This window comes from Homarus americanus, unplaced genomic scaffold (genome assembly GCF_018991925.1).
Source record: "Homarus americanus isolate GMGI-L3 unplaced genomic scaffold, GMGI_Hamer_2.0 scaffold31037, whole genome shotgun sequence".
Taxonomy (NCBI): Eukaryota; Metazoa; Arthropoda; class Malacostraca; order Decapoda; family Nephropidae; genus Homarus; species Homarus americanus.
This window is the reverse complement of record NW_024722227.1, coordinates 7,638,502-7,661,517: the sequence shown is the minus strand read 5'-3', so window position 1 is coordinate 7,661,517 and position 23,016 is coordinate 7,638,502. Positions and strand designations below refer to the sequence as shown.

Below are 23,016 nucleotides of genomic sequence, written 5' to 3'. Positions count from 1 at the left end.
CTATGTCAAAACATGATAATTCACTTGAACAAATAATATATTGCTTTATTTTTTTTTTAAGTTTTTGATAGTATTGTTGACACGAATAGAGAATAATGAAAATAATTGATAAAGCCAAATTCTTAAGGCAACATATCTTAAACTTTTAGGAAATCTTGCTTTCGGGATAAATATAATAAAGTAACATACATAAAAAATAACAGATAATTTAAGGATGAAAAAAGAAGTTAAATATATATATTATGACAAAAAAAATGATCTGATAAGAACCATCGACTACCTTGGTAATGGGGAGTGTGGGACCTGTTTGAAGGACGCGCGGGAGCTAAAGGCGGGCTCACCAGTCTCAACTAATGATAATAGTCCTACTGGCATTCGGTATTATCAAATTGGACGGGCAGGAAGAACACCTACGACTAGAATTATTCCATTGATGCTACTCACTAGACTGCTTCTTTCCGGTAAATGAACTTTTAGGTTTGATGCCGTTGTAGAATGGGACTAATGACAATAGCTGTTTCATGCACTAAATTGCCTGGAATTTTGTTTATACTAGACTTGTGCACCTATTTAAAGAAGGATTTGGGTGAATAAGACTATGCGGTGGAGTTCTTGATTATACCCAACTAGTATATCTGAGTTTGACTTGTATGGATGTATTGCAGTGCGATATTGACTTGGGTTCACTGCCCTCTTAGGTTGGACATAACAAGCTTGTTTAGTTTGACCTTGGGCAAAATCACAGGTTTGCTTCAGGTACTGCAGTGACCTGTACCGTCAGTGGGTCCAGGGGTGATGGCACTCACTTGGCCTCAAGGGAAACCAGTTAGACATAACTATTGTGCTGTCTTGTATGATTACATCAATTAAAAAAAAGGTCAATTTTCACTAATGCACCAGTCTTTGTTTGGGTATTAAAAATATGTTTTTCCGATGTTATTTGATGAGTTTCGAACTAACTAACCTAACATAACCTTAACCTAACATAACCTAACCTTAACCTAACATAACCTAACCTTAACCTAACCTTAACCTAACATAACTTAACCTAACCTTAACCTAACATAACCTAACCTTAACCTAACATAACCTAACCTTAACCTAACATAACCTAACCTTAACCTAACATAACCTAACCTTAACCTAACATAACCTAACCTTAACCTAACCTAACATAACCTAACCTTAACCTAACATAACCTAACCTTAACCTAACATAACCTAACCTTAACCTAACATAACCTAACCTTCACATAAGGCCGCCTCATTACCGCCAAGAAGACAAAGTAGTGATTAGGTGCCTAAATATCTACCAAATGAAGCATTTACACAAGAAATGATTATCATATCAGAACTCACTGATAACTCGTCAGCAGGTGAGTCGACAATATTAATCATCGTTTTTATTCCAAAAGGTATTTTGGGCTTTTAATCATTATCACTAGGATTTTTAGTACAATTATCATTTCGGTCATTCAGCAAATTTTAGGATTTTAAGTTTGGCTAATCGTCCAATACTGGTGTACAATGTGAGAACTCTTTGACCGTGTCTGGTCTGGTGGCATGTAGCATTTATTTCACCGTGAGTCAATCGTTGTGTAGCTGTAAATATATCTAAACATATTTCTGTTGTGCATAGAAACTTATCATTATAAGAGGCAACATTTACTAGAATCTAATAGAACTGACCTAACCAACCAAAGAACCCTACCTAACCTTAACTAACTTCCTATAAAACAGAAAGTACTTAGGCAATCAGAGTGCACTCACGGTAAAATAGTGCTAGTAGGAACTTAGCCGGTCACGACAAAATATCCACTACATTTAAGTTATGGAATCAGTACTTTAGACAGTTTTAAGACACTTCTTCTGTAGCATTTCATCCGTTCATGATTACTTTCCATGAAAGTCGCAATAAAGTGTTGGAAAATCGTCATATTTTTTGTAAGTTTTTGTCGGAAGTTGAAATTATGTTTTTCTGATGGTTTATGGTTTGTTTTGGATGATTCTGACCTTCATTTCTACTGCAAATCACTACATTTTGAGCTAACCTCTCCCTTATCCAATGATAATAGGGGACCCCCAGTGGGAACCAGGGGTTTTGTGTTAGGGAAAATCACAAAAATAGTAATTTGCAATAGAAATGAGATCAGAATCATCCAAAACCTAACCCGACCCAACCCATCCTAACCTAACCTCCACTGCACTAGCATCAGTAGCACTTGATGGGCTCTTGGAAGTCATTTTGAATGGTTATAGTACAGTTTTAGAGCAAAAACACTTAAGCACACACGAATGATGTGAAGTCGTAACAGAGACTGGCTTGGCGTCGCTTGGGGACGCTGTGACATTCCGCGAGTGAGGGCAGCGCTCCGAGCCAAGAGAGTGTAGCGAGGCCAGGCAAGAGTGGGTGATGCACCGTAGAAAGTAGTTCGTTACGACGCAAAATGGCGTAGTGTCGGATCCCCGGGACGTTAAACGAATTTTTGGTCTCTAAAGTTTAGCGACATAGTACCGAAACAATGTTAAGCGGGACGACGCTATACGAGAATGCACTGTACTTGTACTTAGAACTCAAGGATATAAGTGCTGTACAGTATTGGGTTTCAGTTACATAATATCTTTTCAAACATTATTTTCTGTTTCAGGCAAATTTGTGGCGACTGTTTGATGGCACCAATGATCCCTGACTGTGGGGTCTTATCGACCCCTCGCAGATATTCACCCTTGAAATTATGTGAAGGGGGCTTGCAGGCTGCACCTCATCTAGCCAGTTTAACTCACAGGTCACCAAAGCATGCTAATTTTGCTTCTGCAACTCCACCAAGACCTTCAGAAATAACTGGGGTAACCCTAAGTTCAGGTAATAATATTTTTGCTATTTGTACAGTATTATGGTGCTAGTTCTATGTGATCCATGAATATGCACACCAGCACTTGTCAGGATTTTCCTAGTAAAACCTCAGGTCTTGGAAACTGGTGGTAATCCAAATATCACTTACACGCACATGGAAAGAGTAGGACTCATATTTACATACGTTGTCACAGTTTGATTGCTCGTTTTAAAGTGGCGACTGCGTGGTCGCTTGTTGTCACTGTGCAGCTGTGGCATTCACGCATGCGCACGTACACACAAAAGCCCGCTAAATTTATAAAAAAAATAGTTTTCGAAAAGTCCGGATTCTCGGGTGGTCTGTATTTCTGGCATCCAGATTTTTGGACTTTTACTGTAATTGTATGTGCCTTGGTTAAGGACGTTCAGGTGATGGGCAAGTCGAAACCCTCCTTTTGACACATTCAATATTTATTGATGTGGTCAAATCCTGCAGAGGAGAAGGCATTTATAATATTACATGGTGATCTATCTGATACATAATTAGTTAGTCTCACACAATTTTATCTTAATTACTATTTATTAAACATAGTGACATAACACAAAGTTCATAACTATTAATCGTAGCTTCACTTCTTTCTGCATTGTCTTATGACTCCAGATAAGGCAGAAACAAGTAGGTGTAATTAATCAACAATGTTTCAGTACTGAGGGGTATGTCATCACTTAGGCTGTACTTACAAGTGCGGGTCAATGCAGATCAGTATGGTGCTCCAAGAGACAACAGTACTGTGTAAATTGTCCCAGCACAAATTCTCGGACAGTCGGTGTTCACCAGTGTGAGCAGAGGGCTGGTCTTCACAGCATCACTAGCGAGGGCGATCTGTCTCATGGCAGGGCGGGCAGCACCGCTACCCGCCGAAGACAGTCCACTCAGCAGAACCAGGACTTGTCTGTAAATACTTATACATCTGGCGAGGTCACAGGTCGAAAAATTTAATCGCAACACATGCCAGCACTGTAGCTGAAGCCAGCGGCGATAGCATAATATTGTGGAAGTTATACCTGCGCTTAAATCGTTGAAACCATCCTCAGCTGGCCGTAAAGGTCTCTTCCTTCGATCCTTCACCCTCTTCTGCCTTTAAGTCGTCAAACAAGGATCTGGCCTTATGCTGGATAACCATAAGGCTTACAGTGGCATTATGTTGATTCTGGTCCTCCATCCACATTGCCAGCATCTTTTCTATCACAGTGCTTCTAGTACGAGTTGTCTTAGTTGCAAGAGAAGAACCACTTCCAGCGCTAACCGTAATCTTATCAGCATTGGTCCGGATGGTACTCACTGTTGTGGGGGTTAGATCAAGCACAACGGCAATGTCCACAGCACGTTTCCCTTTTTCAAACCGGCTAATACGTCCATTTTCGTAGCAAGGGTAATGGTCTTACGTTGCCTCTTCACTCCACTAGCATCAGTAGCACTTGGTGGGTGCTTGGAAGTCATTTTGAATGGTTAGAATACAGTTTTAGAGCAAAAGCACTTGGGTACAAACGAATGAAGTGAAGTCATAACAGACTGTCTTGGAGTCGCTTTGGGATGCTGTGATGTTCCGCGAGTGAGGGCAGCGCGGCGAGCCGAGAGAGAGTAGCGAGGCCAGACAAGGGTGTTGCGCCGTAGAAAGTAGTCCGTGACGACGCAAAATGACGTAAGATCGGATCATCCGGACGTTAAACGAATTTTTGGTCTCTAAAGTTTAGCGACGTACACTAGTACCGAAACAATGTAAAGCGGACCGACGTTATACGGGGACTTACTGTATTACATCACAATTACCAACATCCTTCATGTTGGGTTGGCTAGATGGCTATAAAAGAAATTTTGTAAGTTTGATCTGTAATAATAATAAACAGTTTATTAATAGAGTTACAGCCGGTGGCTGAAAATATACAGACTTACATTTGATTTAGACATAATGATATAATATGCATTGAATACATTTACAGGGCTGTTCAGTACATAAATCAGGAGTTGTTTATTATTTTACAATAGATGGGATGGTGCTGTTCTTATATCTATCGGTGCGGGCTCTTATGGGCTGAATTTTGTTGTAGTGGCGGACTGCACGAGTTGGGTGGGGGGCTGCAGGAGGTGGCAATGACGAGGGTGGTGCGGTAGTCCACTGCCAAACCTTTCCAGTGCTTGGTGGTGGAGGTCACTGAGGGATGGCATTTCCAGGCTGGAACTCAGATGCCATTCGTTCTAGAGACAGTAACTTTTATGAGAAAAAAATTGCCGTATGGCAACCTAACTTTAATAACAAAGCATGAGTTGACTTGAAGGTAGACTCACATTTTTTTTCCACATTTCTTACATTTTGTTGTTTCTGTTTATTTGTGAGAGGATTTCCCATTATTATTTATTTACGTGTGTGTGGCTACACACACATATACAGTACAGGTAAAAGAAATAATTGTCCTAAGGGCAAACACACAAAGGGAATATGCATTTCTTTGCAGATGAGTACAAATGTACCCCCCTTCCCCCACCCACCCCACCCCATCAGCAAATGATATTCACAGTTTTGGCTATTCGTGGCCATTTTGAGACTCAAACCTTAGTGTGTTTTAAGGGCATGTTGAATTTTGACAAACTTTAAAGTATTTTTCTTCTGTTGCATCCATCCTTCATGAGAGCTTCTTGTACATGATACTGAACAGAGATTTAATAAGTAATATTGCAAGTATTGGTATAAAATTCTCAAACAAGATAAGAAAATCTCCCACTGTTAAACTTTCAGAACATACATGATGGAATTTAAATTTGAAAAAATAATTTCTATCAATGTGTATGTGTAGATTACTTAAAATGTTTTGTGTCTTACAGGATTCAACTTTGGGTTTTACAAGTCTCCAAAGAGCACTGTGGTTCCATATCACAAGGCTGAGCCCCTGCCTGTCTGTAAGAAAATCAAACGACCCAGAGATGGCATAAATAAAGGTGTTGGCCACAGTATCAAGAAGCCAAAGCTCAAACCAAGGGAGAAGATAAAGGTGAGGAGAAACAAAAAGTATTATTGGAATAGTGATGAAATTTTTTTTAATCCATGACCTCTGGATGATTTGATGTCTTGACAAAAGTGCTTTTTGTGTGTGGCTGAGGCCCAACTCAGGTGAGACATCAAATTCCTATTTCCATTGTACCATGAGTCACACACATCTACACTCTCCTAATTAATGTACACATATAGTTTAATACCCTGCTGAGACATGAGTAGTACAGTAAAGCCTTGAATAACGACAGTAATGTGTCTTCCAATATTGCAGTGTAAGGTGAATCATCGTATTGCAAATCATTAATTACCATTAAAATAAAGCAAAAATAATGAGATGCATTCCCATGTGTGACCTTTTCATATCTTTTGTGTGGCTTTTTACCCTCTTTTCCCCCCAAAACAATAAAATTAATGAAAATTGCAAACTATATTCTTTAAATAATGTTTCTGAATGCACTTTATACAATATAAATGAATAATAATATGGTCACACAAGAGGAGATGGGACGCCATTGTTTTCGTTTTTGTTTACAGCTGGGAGTCCGGGACGATAGTTCTACATGAGAAAATTAAGAAAATAAGACCCTGGTTGTAGCTGTAGTAAAATTAATATATATGTTTTAAGTAATGTTATTCAGTGTTAATAAATGGAACAATAGAAGTATCTAACCACTAATGGTAAAGAAAAAAAGTGAGATGGATTGGGAGCACCAACATATACGTGCACATTTAAGGATACCGCGTCATTTATCTTTTTAAGAATATGCACAAAAGATTCATTATTGTTTATTACTGAATATGTATTTGATTGAATTAATGTTTATATATGTGAAATGAACATTACAATTAATTAATAATACGTAGAATATTGAAACACACAAGAGGATACGAGACGGCATTGTTTTCGTGAGTGACTATGGTTCTACATAAGAAACTGAAGAGAATATGACCCTGGTTGTAGCTGTAGTGAACTTAATGTAAACAAAAATTGAATACCTGTATGTATGTTTTAAGTAATGTTATTTAATGTTAATAAATGGAACAATAGAAGTAGCTAACCATTAATGGTAAAGAAAAAAAGTGAGTGCGCAACGCCAACATATGTAAGTGCGTACATGTGAAAACATATCGTCATTTCTCTACATATGAATATGAAAGAAACACTTATTTACTGTTCATATATGTTTTAAATAATACTTACGAATGTAAAGCAAAAATTCTACTCACCAATGGTGGTAAAGTCTAAAACATAAGGACAGCCAATGATGATGTGCGAGTTTTAACTCGGATGACGAAGTCATCAGGTTCAACTCTGGCTGAAGCTGTAGCTTTCCATAAAGATATCATAGCTGTTGCTGAAACTGTTACTGAACCTGAAGTTGATGATTTAGGCCATATAATAATAAAGCTGTCGAAAGAACCTTGCACAGCTGCTTTCTTTTCTCATTATACATCTTTATGTAGAGGTCATTTGCATTTATTTAAATTTTAATGCTTTGTTCTGTTAATGGATCCACTCAAGAAAATATGTTTATTGCTTGCTCCATATAATATCCACAGACCTCTCGCCTTTTTCATATTGTTTTAACACATCTAGTTTCTCAGATAAGCTTATACACCTTCTTATAGCTTTTGAACCAGCACTACCACTACTTGCTCTCTTGCTTATGTTGAATAGGGACACAAAAATGCTGTAAGAAACCTGAGAAAGTTTTTCTCCTTTTCCTGTTCAGATGCATGAAAACAAAGGGCCCGCCAGCTGTGACTGTTTGTACTAGTGATGCTGGCGTCACCACTCACAAGCCCGGCAGCCTCCGTGTGCAAGGCTTGTTTTTTTTTATATAATACTGTCGGGATTTAGTTATTATTTATACGAAAATATAATTTATATATTTTTTAATTTCATCTTAAATATGTTGAAAATAATGGTGTAAGTGAATTGGGTCCTAAATTAACCAGGATCTTAGATATGAATCTTCGTTAGTTGAACCGTTGTTATGGGAGGCTTTACTGTATTAAGAGGTCTACAGGGACACTAGACTCACTTTGTGAATATGAATCATGGCAGTCAATTTTAAAACAGTGGAGTGAAAACTGAGTTTTCATGTTGTGCACGTCACAGTCCGACATGTACTGTACTATCATATGATGCACATCACAGTTGAATGGTTAAGTTGGAAAAGTCAAGAAAGTAAAAAAAGATAAAAACAAGAATTTATGCTTTTGCATCACATGATATTACATAAGATTTGCATCTACTGACAGAAAAGGGCCAGTGTCAAGACTGTAGTTAAGAGGTTGAAGGAAGGAAGATATACACCATGTCTGCCATCCAACCGCAGTCCACTGAAGACTCCAACGCCTGGACAGAAAGTGAGTATAGAAGAGCTTTTTACTGAAGCATGTAATTTTTTAAAACAAATTTCATGTTAAAGACTTATTCACTGCAGCGTCCCATGTCATACTTATTCCTACTACAAGTAATATCATTAAGTCACCAAAAATGAAAGTGCTAATTTGAGCTTTTTTTCACTTTTATATTATGAGAATAACATGAAATTTCCATATCTGGCATGAAAATTCCTTTGAAATGTGGGTACCTAGTGGATTTTTTCTATGAAAATTAAAAAAAAAACTAACTCGGGTATTCTGCAGATAAAATGGATGATGTCTTACAACCAAGTTATTCGTCACTGTAAATTCATTTTTTCATGTAAATTATAACCAGGTTTTGAGGTCCAGTATTGGGACAGTATATACAGTACCTCACTTGGAATAATTTTGGGTGAAACAAAACAAAACTGACAATACAATCACATTTATTTCAATAAACATATCAAACTTTCATACATTCACTTATATTGTAAACCATAAATTAGAATTTTATAAACTTCCTTGCAAGGAAGTGGCATAACATCCTAACAATCATATTCCATCTTACACTCATGGCTATGTAAAGCAAAACTAATACAAACACATGCCAGTGGCAGATAAGAAAATTATAAAAATGGTAATTAGGAGTCAGTAAAAATGTGCCTTAGTTACTACACAATACATATTTATTTTCCCACATTCATGCCACCATGGATAATGGGAAGCCGAAAACAGTGGAAGTTTAACAGTTGGTTTTCATACCGGAATAGAACCGATATTAGAGGAATCTTCAGTGTTTCAGAGTTCAGCTAATTGTGGATGTTAGGGCTCTTGCACAAATACTTACAATATCTGAGTAAGGTCTCAAATGAATTATAAAGATTGATTAATTATGATAAATTAAATTTGTGTATAATATTTCCTGAAGATAATGTACTAATGCTTGTCAATCATATGTACAGTCAAAGAAAATATGCTGTGTTACACACCCCATAGCATTTTTTTCTGAAACCCGTGATGAGATACAGTATTTTCTCAATCTAACGAACTAATTCCAGCTAACCGTTAGTTAAATTGATATTTCCGCCAATTGAGCTTTCTGTTATGTCTCGTATTACTGACCTTCTGATGGAATGTCAGGTTACCCTTTCTTGGGTGGGGGATTAGTGGGTCTCATGACCTGAAGATGTCTTGCATGAACACAAAAGCTAAAGTATTTTTAGGTAGATTGTCATAAGTGTAAGTACAGTATTACCCTGCTTTACACGGTTTCACTTTACGCGATTTCTCATTTACGCGGTACCTTGCCAGAACCGGACTTTCACTTCCCGCGGTGCATCTACTCATACGCGGTGAAGTATAATTTTTTTTTTTTTTTTTAGCTCATAAAATTCATACAAATTACCCGGCCAGAATATAATTTACATTGCTGGAATTCTTACAATATGATGATCATTTTGAATATAAACATCATGGATTTTGCATTAGACATACAAATTTTAGATCTAATGTAATAATTTGGTTTACACAAAGCAAATATTTTATCCTTTGTGCAGAATATATGAAGTTTACATTCAAAATATTTCCTGACCTGCAAGGAATCCAGAAATGTCAATTATATTATCCTAACTTTAGTCTGAGTTATTATTTATTACTAAAAATGTAAATATACTATTTTCTCCCAAAGCTTCTCTGGTAGGGAGAGGGGGTGGGGGGAGGAAGGGAGGGACCGACCCAGCTAAGGCGGAGTATTTTGATTGACAGATAGTGTCCTTGACGAATATTTCTTTGTTTATTTACTGAAGATATATGTTTTAGCTCATAAAATTCATACAAATTACCCAGCCAGAATATAATTTACATTGCTGGAATTCTTACAATATGATGATCATTTTGAATATAAACATCATGGATTTTGCATAAGACATACAAATTTTAGATCTAATGTAATAATTTGGTTTACACAAAGCAAATATTTTATCTTTTGTGGAAAATATATGAAGTTTACATTCAAAATATTCCCTGACCTGCAAGGAATCCAGAAATGTCAATTATATTATCCTAACTTTAGTCTGAGGTATTATTTATTACTAAATGTTAAAATCTAGTGTTTTCTCCCAATCATTTCTCAGAGAGGTAGGAGCTAGTGAGCTGGGAAGAGGGGGGAGGATTTGAGTCCATTATTTGAATGGACATTAACCTGGCGACTGTATTTCTCTTAAATATTAATTGTGTGAGCATACCATCATAAAATTTAGATGTTATTTTTACTACAACATAGGTATTGTGTCGGAAAAAGTGGAGTTTGGGGGTCGGGCCAGTCTCTATTGGAATTAATCCCATATGTTCTGTTGTTCACTTTACGCCGTTTTCACTTTACGCGGTACCCTGTGGATTCAATTGATCGTAAATCAGGGTACTACTGTATAAATGAGCAAAGTTGTATCCCTTCAACATTATGTTACATAATATTTTAAAATATGGAGTGAGAAGGCAGAAAGGTGTGGGTGATTAGAGAGATGAAATGGTAACATGCACTGGTGTTGCCAAACGTTCCTCAACACCTGAACTTTACCTCGCCACCAGGCAGTCACACAACCAGACCCTAACTGGATGCTTTTGTCTTAATTCCTGTGTGTGTGTGTGTAGTGTGGCAGCATTATGTTAATGTTAAGGTGCAAGCATGACTTGCTTACTCTTGCTTTCAATTACCGCTGCTGGCTAGCCCTCGTGGTGAACAGGGAAGCAACTTGCATAAGTCTTCCCCTGCCAGTACACAGCCGCTTCACTATCAAGACTCCTGCTGTGCCTCCTCGTGGTAGCACACGGTGCCTCGTGGGCCTAGGCTATACCAGCAGGAGATCTCGGAGTAGCAGTTGGCCCTAGAGGGGCGGCGCATAGGCCCAATGGCATGTGGACACGTCCTGGTGCCTACCAACCACTGCCCCACTGCCTTGCGGATTAACCTTGGTAGGTACAAGGCTTTTTTTTTTTTTGTGAGGACCAGCCCACACGGCACAGGTCACTGACCTACATCAGGGCCGGGGGGGGGGGAATATAATAATAATAACAACTATTATTATAATTAATACAAATTTATAAAAAATAATAAGAATAATCATAATAACTATAAGTAAATACAAAAATGAAAAAAATAAATCAAGAATGAGAAACGATGTACTGTACATTGTGTATGTTGTGTTGTCAAAGTAGAAAAACAATTGAGACCCTGCAATTGTCTGTAAATGAGGCAGAAAGACAGATCAGCAACCTGGGACTTGGTCACAATTTCTGTGATGCCATATGGCAGCAGGGTCTACCATTGGACAAAACATTATGCTTCCAATATCTTCCCAGGTGGTAGTACCTCCCGGTTTGATAGCATTGGTGTAAGGTAGTAAGTAGTAGGCAGCTACCAAACTAGTGTACAGTAATTTGTTGCAAGACCGGCAAATTCTAAGTTTCTTAACATGTAATTAACAAAGAATTCACCATTTACAGAAGAAACGTCGGGTGCTTTCTTCCCCGGGCATGACCTTCTTAGACTCTCCAGTAAGTATATTTTATAGCATATTATATTGCACTTTTGTAAGTTATGATGTAAAATACTTGCTACTTATTAGTACAGGGTATATCTTATTGGTCAACCATAAGGAGGTCACTCACTACTACTATATGCTACTATTTTGCTGTCACTTGGAATCGAGTATGACGATCATCCAGCTATGATACAATGATATGAGTTATTAGGGATGTCACCTAGGTTAGTGAGTTTTGAGGTGACTAAAGAGCCCGATACGGGACTGGCAGTTTCGTCCACATTTGTTTTACATTTGGAGGGCTCCATCTACTGTAGGAGGGGCAGTGGCAGCGTCTTTCCGACGTTGGCGCTTATATGCCTCGGTTTGCAGTTGGGCTAACTCGAAAGTACTGACACCTTCTCGTGTGGTGCTTCTCCAAGCGTTACGATGTGGAGTAATCGACTCCCAGGTGAGGGGGTCGATTTGGCACCTTTTCAGGTTTGTCTTATAAGACTATCCTTATACCTTTTCAATTGCTCGCTAGTGTTACGTTTACTATTCATTAGGTGACTGTAAAGTAGCTGCTTTGGCAGTCTACTGTCGTCCATGTGGGTAATATGGCCAGTCCAACGTAGTTGTTCAAGGATAATGGTAGCCTTGATGCTCCTACAGTTGGCTGTCAGCAAGAATGCTGGCATTTGTTCTCTTGTCTTCCCAGCGAACTCGGAGGATTGAACATAGACTATGTTGGTGAAAGTTTTCAAGTTTCTTGAGGTGCCTCCTGTATGTGACCCATGTCTCACTGCCATATAGTAGGGTGGGCAGGACCACTGCTCGATATATGTGCAGCTTTGTGGATAATTTCAGCTCCTGACAGCTGAAGACACAATTTCGGAGTCCGCCCAAGGCTTGAGATGCACATCTGGTCCGATGCTGAATCTCTTTATCGATGTCCGCGGTAGTGGACAGGTGGATGCCGAGATACCGAAAGTAGGTAACATTAGAGAGTGTAGTACCGTTAAGCTGGATGGATGGTAGAGTTGTGTCTGAAACCAGGGCCAGGTTGAAAGAGAATCTGAGTCTTACATACATTCACCTCAAGGCCGAAGTGTCCATACACATAGGTGTTCAGGATCTCCTGTAGATTGTGTTCAGTGTGAGCAACAAGGGTGAGGTCGTCTGCATACTGAATTTCGGTAATGGAAGCTGCCGACACCTTTGTTCTTGCATGGAGTCGTCTTATGTTGAAAAGACCCCCCTTCACATGGTAACCGATGTTCACTCCGGTGGCTAAATTGGCACTGGCAAGAGTAAGGAAGGCAGCCAAGAAGATGGAAAAGAGAGTTGGTGCCAGTACACACCCTTGTTTAACCCTGTTTGGATGGGGAAGAACTCTGACTGGGTGCCATTGTGCAGGACACTGCCGTTCATGCCATCGTGGAGTTGCCTCACAATGGTGATGAATTTTGGTGGGCAGCCAAAACGGCTGAGGGTCCACCTGAGGGCTTCCTTGTTGATCGAGTCGAAGGCCTTGGTTAGGTCGATGAAGGCATGTACAGGTCACGACGCTGTTCTCTGCACTTTTTCTGTATCTGGCGGGCAGCAGAGATCATGTCAGTGGTGCCTCGTGATGGTCTAAAGCCACATTGAGATTCTGGGAGATAGTTTTTCCCCTCAGGAAGAAGTCTGTTTAGGAGGACTTGGGTAATAATCTTGCCAGCTACGGAGAGCAGCGAGATCCCACGGTAGTTGCCACAGTCTGACCAGTCCCCCTTGTTATTATAAGTATTGACAATGGAGGCATCTTTAAGAGCTTGGGGGATTTCCTCCTATTCCCATATATTCTCCAGAAGAGAATGGAGATGGCTGGGAAGTAGAGGTCCTGCTTTATACACCTCGGCTAGGATTCCATCAGGCTTTGTTATTTTCCATCTGTTTGATGGCAGTAGCTACCTCATCCAGGGATGGAGGATAGCTGAGTTAGGTCAGCCTGATTGCTGAGGGACCTGCTGGGTAGTCAGGACATCCACATTGGTGTTTCGGGAGAGCAATGAATGGTAGTGCTCTTTCCAGCACTGAAGGAGGCCTTCATCGTTTTTAATTATGTGGTTACCGTGAGATGAGCGAAGGGGGTCTGCGCCACGAGTGACTGGCCCATAAAATATTTTAGTGAAAATGAAAAATTCATGCTTCTTGTGCTGATCTGCAAGTTTTTGTGTTTCACATGCTTTATTTTTAAGTCAGTTGTTCTTTAGATTGTGAAGTTCCCGCTGGGCTGCCGCTTTCTTCTTGCTTTGGTCCGAGACTGAGGGTTGTTCTGCCAGTCCGTAAAAGCAGCACGTTTATCATCGATGAGAACTTTGATTGCCAGGTCATTTTCATCAAACCAGTCCTGGTGTATTCTTTTGAACTGGCCGAGAGTCTCTCTGCAAGTCTTTGTCATAACAGTGTTAAGAGTATCCCATTCGGCACTGGGATTCGCGTTGTTTGCTGTTGGGTTGTTTATAAGCCCATGTTTGAGCTGCTCTCTGAAGGCATGTGCTACCGCTGGATCCTGCAGATGCTTAGTATTAAAACCTCTGCTAGAGGCTTGCTGCCTTTGCCGTTTTGGGGCAACGTGAAGTAAGAGCTTGGATCTGACAAGTCAATGGTCACTGTCACAGTGGTCTGAGCCACGCATGGCACGGGTGATGAGGACATCTCGGATATCTCTTTCTTTGACAATGATGTAGTCAATGAGATGCCAATGTTTGGATCGTGGGTGTTGCCACGATCCCTTGAACTTGTCGGTCTGCCTAAACAAGGTATTGGTGATAGTGAGGCTGTGTGCAGCACACTTACTGAGAAGGAGTAGGCCATTGGGATTACACTTGCCTAGTCCATTTCTCCCTATGGTTTCCTGCCAAATATTAGCGTCTCTGCCAACTTTGGCATTGAAGTCACCAAGGAGCACAACCTTATCTTCTCTGGAGATAGAGGTTAGTACTCTGTCAAGGTCGGCATGAAAGGCCTCCTTGATGTCATCCTCTGCATCCATGTTGAGGCATATGCACTGATGAAGAAGGCATGAGGTGCTCGTTGATCCCAATAGGCATTTCAGTTAGCCTGTGTAGGATGCAATTGGAGGGTGGCAAAGCCAACTCCATAAATGTAGTTCTCTCCGCAGCAGGCTTACCCTTCCAGAAGAAGGTGTAGCCAGAACCTTGTTCGTGAGTTGGCCTTCATCTGGGAGCCAGGACTCACTGATGGCTGCTATGTCTATATTATACCTAGCCAGCTCTTTTGCCACCAGGGCAGTTCTGCTTTCAGGATGCGCATTTGTGCCAGTATCCAGAAGGGTCCTGTCATTCCATGCAGCGACCATAAGAGGTTGTATGGTTTGTTTTTGTTTGTGTCTGTGATTATGATTGTGTTTTCGACCACATAAGGTTGACCTTACTGGGTGCGGTTGCCCAGTCAGGTTGGGTTTTTAGGCAGGCTATGTTTAAGGCACCTTTTCTCACCCCCTCCCCATGTGGGGTGAGCAGAGTGGCTCCTCATAAGGGCTGCTCAGTTACACAGACAGGACCGGATTGCACTGCTGCCTAGATCCCAGTGCATAAACGACCATCTTATCTGTGTCACCCATGTGCTGAGTTGTAACTAGAGACTCCCGGGAGTCATTTCTGCCTGTTCCCGTCACCATAGGACTATTGGGGGGTATAAGGGGTTTTGATGATGGCGAGTTGTATGATGAGCTGTGTGATGGCTGTGTGTGAGTTGATTTATGTGGTGAGGCAGGAGTGCAGGCTGCAACCACACATCTTGGCTCTCTCTTTTCTTGATTCAGTGGTGCAAGTGTTGCAATGACTGGGGAGAGGGAGAGTTGCAATGGACTGCCGATAGCCCAGTTTGTTGGGTTTTGCCTTAGTAGCCTGTCCATTGGGCTTTGCCTTCGTCCGCCGGTGTAGTCGTTGGGTTTCCATGGTGGTCACCTCTTCAGCCTGTACCGCTGTTGGGGTCTTGTTGGAGCTCTGTAAACATGTCTGCCTGATGCGGGGCTCCACCGCAGATTTTTCGTTTGGGGTGTACTCCCGTAGCCTTGTACCTACCAAGGTTAATCCGCAAGGCAGCAGGGCGGTGGTTGGTAGGTGCCAGGACGTTTCCACATGCCAGTGAGCCTATGCGCCTTCCCTCTGGTGGGGCCCACTGCTACTCTGAGATCCCCTGCTGATCTAGCCTGGGCCCACAAGGCGCCCAGTTACCGTGTGTTGCCACGAGGAGGCACAGCAGGATCCTTGATGGTGGGGAGGCTGTGAACTGGTAGGAGAAGACTTATGCAAGTTGCTTCCCTGTTCTCCACGAGGGCTAGCCAGCGGCTGCAGCCGAAAGCGTGAGGGAGCAAGCAGTGCTTGCACTTTAACTGTAACAAAATGCTGCCACACTAGATGCATTTCACCACCCTGTGTAGTGGGTGCACACACACACACACACACACACACACACACACACACACACACACACACACACATCTTTGACCACCGGAGGGTCAAGACCAATCAGGTGCCCACTCATGCTGCGGAGCTGCCCCCGGTTAATATTGAGCCCATTCCCCAAGTCCCTTTCCTCGACCCATCCTCACCACCATGATATCAACATAATCACGCTAAAAGTGACAATTTCATTTCGGAAAGAAGTGGGATCAGTGTTGAACAGCATTTAAGTCAGTGAATCTAGAACCAGACAGTACTAGCGAGAGCCGTGACCCACCAGTGAGGTCCACACCTAGAGATAAGCACCCCTGGGAACCGATCACCATTTTCTGACCAGGTTGTGTTAATCAGTCCACCCTGGGAACAACCTTGGGTCGGCTTTACACCTGACCATAAGATAACACAACACTATTTAGCAGCGAGTGAGGTACTGTGACACCAACCCACACCACACGGTGTCTCCCTGACCACGTGAGGTCCTTCATGTCAACATCCTTGAACAAGTTACTACACGTGAACACCACACCACCCCATGTCTCCATAACCACGTGAGGTCCTTCAGGTCAACACCTACGGACGAGTTACTGCACCACGTGACCTACGTGTCCTCACACAGTAGGGCAAGAGACCAGCCCGGGCCATCAAGTGTAAACTATAATTTGTATGTTCAATTCATGCTCCTTCTCCTTTTAGTAATGAAAGCTTTTGTTAAACGACCCACCTACCCCATGTCTTTGTATGTAATAAGCTATTCTTGTCTAATGTATATTTTCAGCCTTTGGGCTGCTGAACTTTTTCAATAAACCATTAATTAATATCATCATTATTATTATTATTATTATTTTTATTTTTATTTTTATTTTTATTACACACACTCACTCACAAACACACATGCAAATAAATCACTGGGGATGCTCATGTTCCATGTTTATGCTGATAACCACAGAACAGCATCTGAAAGCAGTGCCCTATTCGTTCATGTTAGGAATAATAATCATCCCATTGCTTGGGAAAAAAGCTTAGAAGTATTCAAATCATCTTGCGTCACAGAAAGACTTCTGGTTGAAGCAAGTTTGATTAAGGAATTAAAATCAATAAACCTTAGTGATGGTCAGTACAAAACTGATAATATGTTACATAAATTTATTTGTCTGTGGCCCACGGTTAAAAATGCTTTGAAAACCTTGGAGCTAGATGTATGATAGTTATTTAGTGGGTCCCTTATTTTTGACCTGACCTGACTAGTCACGTCGCCCCTTTCTCTTAAGCTCCTCTACGTGTGTGTTGGTGTTGGCGTGGGGATTAGTGGATGACATCATTATGACCTGACCTCATGTTTAATAAGGTCACCCTGTATATTTAAGCCTCTCTGTCCATGTAATCCAGTTGCCTCTGAAGATGTCTTGAATAAAGATGAAAGCTAAGTTGCTCCGTTGTTTCCCTTTTCCCCGTGTGATTTTATCAAGGTTTATCTTATCCACATTTTCATTGTGGATCTACATGAAATATATATATATATATATATATATATATATACACACAGATACAGTCATCCCTTGGTTATTGCAATTTTCATTATCACGCCTCCATTAAAATCTGCACACCTGTTATATCGCATTTTTCAAGCCGAGAATTTCGTTATCACGCAGTTGCCTCCAGGTGTTTTTACCCATTTGCTTCACCTACATCTATTGAGGATAAAATCTTTCACCTACAAATTGACAATAACATATACTGTAATCAGACATATCTAAGTTGCCTCAACAATTGCAACCCATTGCAATTTCAAATTCTGTGTCATTACTAAGGAATAATGAAGTTTCTGGTGCACTCTTAAGATTGAGGGAAAACGGATGAGTCGGGCGTCCTGAAGCAATGAGAAAACGGACTCCTCAGATGGGGGACTCAAATAAAGAAAGCATAGCTACATGTTTTGTGGACTACAGTATTGATTGTACCCTTTTCATCACTTTGTAATAAACCTAGCCATGCCTATGTGTGTGTCTGATACTTACCATAACATTATATTGTATACTGTATATCTTTAGTGGGCCTAAATGGTTCCTAAAATGGGAAAATTGGGGTTGGGTCTTGGGTGCCTGGAACCAATTAGAATAAATCCCATAGGTTCTGTACTTTCGTTATTGCATTTTTCGTTATCACGCACTTGGCGCTGTCCCAATTAGGCGTGATAACCAAGGGATGACTGTATATATTGGAAAGATTTTTGGTGGAAGGGGCACATTTTCCAGAAAATTTCCCAATACCTGGAAAATTCTGGGGATGAGGGAGTTTTTTCCAGGTTTGAGAGATTTTTTAATTGTATTTGAATTTTATTTTATATATTCTTGGATTCCAGGAACAAGATGGAGATGATAGTTTTCTACTGGAATCAAAAAATGGAAAATTTTTCACTAGCCGGTCTCGTGCTGCTGCTACTGTTCAAATTGGCAAGAACATAAAGTGAGTTCTTATTGTTTTACCATTATATTCACCTACCCACCTAATTTACCTAATGGCCACCGCAGAGAGAGGTGCCTGTGTAGGATCTTCCATTTGTTCTTGCATCCACACAGCTTGAACTTGTTTACTGTTCCATAGGTTTATGTGGGTGTATAAGTAAAGGTAATTTGTCAGTGATTAGATAACAATACTGTACAATATGCTGCTTTTTCCCAGTTATGTGTTCACTTGTTAGATGTGTTTTAAAGATCCAAATTTGGTAAATATTTTTATGAAAATATAAATACAGTATGCAAGTAGTACAGGTACTGTAGTTTCTAGTCTCAGCATATATTGCTGATGTAAAGACTTGCTCTTTAATAGGTGAATAAAATTGTCTGGCATTAGCCAAATAAAATATTAAAGTGGCATCTCCTTAGTGAAGGGGTTTGTATACAGTACACTGAAATAAGAAGATTTCTTAATTTTTTCTCCATTTCGAAATTGTTAGACTTGGGGTGCCTCACATTGTGTTATGAAAACAGTTCACAGTAAACTACTCACACCATGTGAACTGTGTTAATAAATCCTTGAATTATTTGTATTCCTATGATGATTACTTATGCTTTTATGAAGCCGATTTTTTATTTTTATTTTTTTTTATCGACTTTCAAAGTGTTTGCCTTGCATGGCAGTGCATATAGTCTCCGTTTTTCTCCATCTAAAAATTTGACTCCCAAGGAGCTTCAGTTACCCCTAGGCAGGCTATACACATTTTTGGGTTGAGTAAGAAAGGTGAGACGGGAGGATGGGTGTGAATTTTCATGTGTATTCTCCATCCCATTGAACTTCATTAATTTCTAAACTATGCAGGCCTGTACGCTTGGGGGAAAAAAGCGCTCTTGTGTTGAGTGGGCTTTATGTTGAAATATGAGAACTGTGGTTAACCCGCCCGGTTTGAAATACAGCGCAACCTCGAAAATTCGAATTGCATGGGCCCACGAAGTATAAAAATTTTGGATGTATGGAAGTGCCAGAGCAAATTGTTGTATCAAAACATGCTACAAAAATTATTTACATATCTAAAAACTGTCAATAAGCAATAGGTATAATAAATTAAAAGTATTATTGTACAGTATTTATATTCAACAACATTTATTCTAATATATTTAGAACATTATAGCTACAGTGGTCTCCATGTAATCTTGCCAGTCTCCAGTACAGTCTCCAAATACTGTACTGTACAACACTCCGTCTCCATCCACCTTCACTGTACTGGATACAATGTGTGACCTAGCATGTCTTGGAACCCGGATGCGCTTGTTGTGCTCAGCATTATGATCGCATTTGAAAGCTTGAATTATTATGGTGATATTTTCAAATTCGAAACCTAAAATTTTGGCACTTATTTTTAATCAGATGCTATTCGAATTTTAGATGTATCTGAATTTTTGAGGTTCGAATTTTAGAGGTTTCACTGTATTACTGCAGGGTATCATAATTTTTCATTTGTGAATGCTTTGCGAATATCAAATAGGGGTGTTAAACTACTTATTGCAGGCAAGCAAGTTTATGAATAGCGAGGTATTCCTGTACATAAATGACGCCACCTATGAAAGTATTCACCGAGCGGAAGTGCCATTTTGGCTGTTTACTATTTCCTCTCAGTGCTGGTCAGGATGCTTTGTCTGTTGTAAGTTGATTTATCAGACAATCTCTCTCTCTCAACACACAAGAGGGGTGAAATTAAACTTCTACGCTGCTGTGTAAATACACAGACATTTGAGTAGTGTACTGTATTAATATTCTCCATCAAAAATGAGGGGGGAATAAAACTGAATTTAGATTTTAATTTAGGTGTGTACAGTATCAATTTTGTACATAAGGGTCAAATTTATGTTACCTGTCTCAATCTTTAATGACCAGCCTATTGTCCAGCCATAAACTGTTGGGACAGTTTCTCATTCTTAATATCTCTGTCTTTTTTATTTTTTTGTAACCTCTATCAAGAACTAGGTTTGAACTTTATGCAGTTTAATAGAGTATTTATATGAAATTTTTGTAGACTGGCTGCTAGGTATGGGGACCTAACACTAAAGCAACGTGAGGGAGCCTTCATAAAGAAGAATGTTGGCCGTCTTGAGGATCAACTGGAGCAGTATTTTGAACCGCCAAACAAATCCCAAAGGTTGGTTCTTGAATGTTTGCTTCTAGAACAGTTAAAATCTTTTTCAGGTGTAATAGCTAAAGTCTGCAGAATTTGTAATAGGCTTAGCCCTTAAACGTTGGTGATCGTAAATAGATGATGAGCGCTTATTGTCCCACAACCAAGGTGATCATCTATATATTCATTGCAACTTTGGCTTCCCATTTTGATTCCTCCCTGCACCAATGAGGAATTTTTTGTGATCATGGAAGAATTTTCTGGCATTTCCAGTGACACTTGGTGCTGAAAGACCCCTGGTTGCAGCAATGTTGCCTTGATGCCCAGAAAAAAATAAGTAAAATGTTATGGGAGTCAAGTGTGAAGATGAGATTGAAGAACTGGTAGATTCACTAAATTAATTTGAAAATAGGAGTGTTTGAGCTTCAGCAATAGTGACACTGATAAACTAGTCATCAGCACAGGAGAAGTGCAGAGACACCAGGAGGAAAGCGAATTATAAGTGCTTCTCCACATTACACATGTATCAGGTAGGAGTGCATCACCAACACATGCATGAGGTGTTCGTGGTGAGCAGGAGACTTAAGTAGTGGTGATTATTTGGACTGCAAAGTCATCTTGGAAAAACTATGGTACAACACCACAGAATGAACTTTTGTTTTAACCCTTACCGTGTTGATGCCCCTTCACCATAAATCTGTTCTTTATGAATACTGAAAGAAATTAAACTATCTGCAGACACCTGTATTTGGGAATTGCCATATACAGTAATCATTCCTTATAATGAAATTCCTTTTAGTGGAACAAATTTGTGTCGTTATTGGCTTCTCCATCCATGCCACCGGTGTTGGTATGTATGCATCATAATGTGCAATAATGCACTACGAGTGTTGTGCACAAAATAAGTGCTGTATTATACAGAATATGATGAAAGAAAAAATATGGGTTTTGAGAGAGACAGGGCGTGTTTGTTTTTAACGAGGAATAGCCCACCTGGACACAGGTCATTAACCCACAACTGGGCCTAGGGGGCGAAAAAATAAGAGCAAAGAGAAAATAAAAATAGAAAGGGAAAATGTTATATTAATCTACACCAAGAAGATGCCAGAAAACCAGCTTTGGGAAGTGAGACAGATAGTATAAGTGTGGAAACACAGAAGAAGGCAGAGCATTCTACAGTTTGGCTGTGTGAGGAAAGAAGGATCTACTATAACTGGTTATTCTAGTGTGACCGACATCTACAGAGAAACGGTGGGCACCGCGGGCAAGACGAGTGTTACGAGCCCACGGCCTTGCCGGCGGTACACAATGCCAAATCCGCCAAACATTGCCTGCCAAAGTACCTGTAAAAAAGAGAGAGTGAAGCAACATTGCAGCAAAGAGAAAGGGAAGGGAGATTATCAACTAAAGGAGAAGAGTTAATAAGAGTCACCCCAGATAGGAGAGCAGTATTCCCAAGTTAGGATGAATGAATCCCTTATATACTTGAACTGTTCAGGAGTGAAGTAGCTATGGCATATGTACAGCATTCCCAGCTTTTGGGAGGCAGCTTTAACAATGTTGTGGATGTGTGGCTTCCCTGACATTTTAGAGGAAATGGAGAGGCCTTGCATATCTATTTTAGAATTTGGCAGAATGATTGCGTCCTGAAAAGTGATTGGTGGGAGATCATCTAATTTGGAAAGTGTAATTGGTAAATACTGTGTTTTATTACTATTGAATTTAACCAAGTTTCTACCTCCCCATTCGGAGATGCTGCACAGATCCACATTGATAGATGAAATGATATCCGCTCTAGAAATAGATCTAGTTTGAGAATTAGGGGGAAGGGAGAAGTGTGAAGAAGAGTTAAGGGTAGAATCATCAGCGTAAGAATGGATAGAATTAGTCGTAGTGTGAAGTAAATCGTTGATAAAAAGAAGGAAGAGAGTGGGTGAAAGAACAGAACCCTGTGGGACATCACTATTGGTAGAGAAAGATGACAACCTAAACATTTTCACATATCTGATGTTACATGATGGCTTGGAATAACAAAAAAAAATTACGAGGGCATGATGCAGGGATTTGTCATTTAAAGAACCTTTCTCACATTGCAAATGCCAAGAAATACTGTGATGAAAATGGACATCTAAAACAACTCAAGACTTCCCAAATAAGCATT

At 40.1% G+C, this 23,016-nt stretch overlaps 1 protein-coding gene across 1 annotated transcript in view; it reads left to right on the top strand.

Annotated features, from left to right (window-relative positions):
- Window positions 1–300: 300 nt before the first annotated feature.
- LOC121862355 (N-acetyltransferase ESCO2-like) overlaps window positions 301–23,016 on the top strand; it is a 45,220-nt gene continuing 22,504 nt past the window's right edge. Inside the window, exons 1-7 of the mRNA XM_042360585.1 lie at window positions 301–461; window positions 2,649–2,863; window positions 5,715–5,881; window positions 8,149–8,256; window positions 11,758–11,808; window positions 18,609–18,712; window positions 20,757–20,879. Coding sequence (XP_042216519.1) covers window positions 2,671–2,863; window positions 5,715–5,881; window positions 8,149–8,256; window positions 11,758–11,808; window positions 18,609–18,712; window positions 20,757–20,879 — 746 coding nt within the window. The 5' untranslated portion in view covers window positions 301–461; window positions 2,649–2,670. The remainder of the gene's footprint in view (window positions 462–2,648; window positions 2,864–5,714; window positions 5,882–8,148; window positions 8,257–11,757; window positions 11,809–18,608; window positions 18,713–20,756; window positions 20,880–23,016) is intronic.